Source organism: Ceratosolen solmsi, unplaced genomic scaffold, assembly GCF_000503995.2.
Source record: "Ceratosolen solmsi marchali unplaced genomic scaffold, CerSol_1.0 C3506412, whole genome shotgun sequence".
NCBI lineage: Eukaryota > Metazoa > Arthropoda > Insecta > Hymenoptera > Agaonidae > Ceratosolen > Ceratosolen solmsi.
Genome location: NW_011948674.1, coordinates 1 through 1,849, shown reverse-complemented (window position 1 = coordinate 1,849; position 1,849 = coordinate 1). Strand labels below are relative to the sequence as shown.

The 1,849-nt window shown below is 55.5% G+C and overlaps 1 protein-coding gene across 1 annotated transcript; it reads left to right on the top strand.

Moving 5' to 3' along the window:
- Positions 1-338: 338 nt before the first annotated feature.
- LOC105367079 (uncharacterized) lies at positions 339-1,326 on the top strand. The gene is made up of 3 exons (XM_011505707.1): positions 339-542; positions 765-931; positions 1,038-1,326. Exons 1-3 carry the CDS (start codon positions 339-341, stop codon positions 1,324-1,326), a joined length of 660 nt encoding a protein of 219 aa, XP_011504009.1.
- The last annotated feature ends 523 nt before the right edge of the window (positions 1,327-1,849 follow it).

Sequence of the window (1,849 nt, the reverse complement as noted above, 5' to 3'; positions counted from 1 at the left end):
AGCAGCAGCAGCAGCAGCAGCAGCAACAACAACAACAACAACACCAACAGCATCAGCAGCACCAACAAGAGCAGCAGCAGGAGCATCGTCAACTAGAGTCGAAGACGGGGACGGCGGACGCGGTGGAGGTGACGACGCTGGTGACGACGGCACCCAGCCCCGAAGGTCCGCGCAAGTGAGGCAGGCTCGGGAGCTGGAGGAGGACCGGGGAGGAGGCCGAGGAACATGTCCCGACCACGAGGTATCTCGCGGCAATGCCTCCCGGGCGACGATGCAGCCACCAGCAGCCGCAGCAGCAGCATCACCATCATCATCACCATCATCGCCGACGACGCACGATGACGGAACCCTCGAGCTCCGCCCGCACATGCCTTGATGAGAGATCCGAGTCTACCATCGCCTCGGTGAGCGCGTCCCTCGTGGACGATCCCTTCGGGCGAGCGAGGGAGGGACGGGATAGGGGCAGCGACGACGTCGACGGTGGCGGCTGTGGCGGTTGTGGCGGCGATGGCAGTAGCGGTAACGGCGATGTGACGGCTTGGGTCGGGTCGGGTCGGGATGGGACGGGATGGGACGGGTAGGGGAAGCCGCGAATTTATCCGTAATCACCCTTTGACGAATTGCACCTCGCCGCTCTTTCGCTCGCTAATAACGACGATAACTACTTCATAAACCACCTCCCACCTCCGTCACAAATACCAACTCCGCACCCCGCCCTGTCACCCTTTACCTGGTTACGAGTGTTTTCTTAATCGTCCCGGCAGCACATCCACGACATCAATAGCCAGGTAGCGCAGTTTCGCGACCTCCTCATCAGCATCGGCCAGGCGCGCGACTGCCCGGAGCTGCGCGAAAGGATACGGAAGCTGCGCCGCGGCTGCGTCGAGGCCTGCAAGAGGACCTCGCAGATGGTACTGCCACAGATGCGCAGGTACGCTAGATAATGGGATGAGGGGCGGATGAAGGGGGGACGGAGGCGGCCTCGGCCACAGCTGTTCGCCGGTTTCCTCGCTCTTCCACTGCGCTTTGTTTTGCAGCGCGATGGACTCGGGGATACCGGCCGACAGTCCCAATCTCGTGCTGCTCTTCTTCCTCGCCCAGCTCTTCCTCAGGGAGCTTTACAAGAGCAAGAACCTCGTGCGCATCGTGCCCATGGACATGACTGGCTACTTTGGTAATAATCGGCCGGCGACTCGCCGAGCCACACCGACTCGGGAGCTTTTGGCGCCATTCGCGAAATTCCATTTTCCCTCGCGCAACCCTCTCGCTCTCCTCTCGACCGCGAATTCGACATCCCCGCGTGACCTCCCAGCACTTGATCCGTAAAAGCCTTCGCCGATCCGCCCAACACGCCATCCTTCCCGTCCCCCTCCGTTATCATTAATTAATGCAAAAATTACCCTTATTAATGAAAAAAGAATGTCTGCTAGTGATTAACGGTCACGAAAAATTCTTTCGCATTACCAAGCAGCGATTTTTTCGACATTGGTTGAGTCGCGCGAGCTTGATAAATAATTCTTACTTGTTAATAAGAAGAATAGAAATATGGAAATATAAATGTGGGAGGTGGGGCGGTGAGATGAAGGTATAATTCAAGGCTGTGCATGTCTTTAATGGATGGTATCAAATTCAATTTTTGCATAATGCATTTAACAAACTTTTGTTAAAGTTACAAAACCCAAAGAAACTTTGCACTAGCAACTTTAAGTATATGGCAATGTCTGCTAAATACATAACGTTGAAGAGAGACAGAGACAGAGACAGAGACAGAGAGCGAGAGACAGAGAGAAAAGTGTGATAGTGCTTTGGCCGTGAAGGGGGTAAGTGGGGAGTTGCGACTACGAGGGTT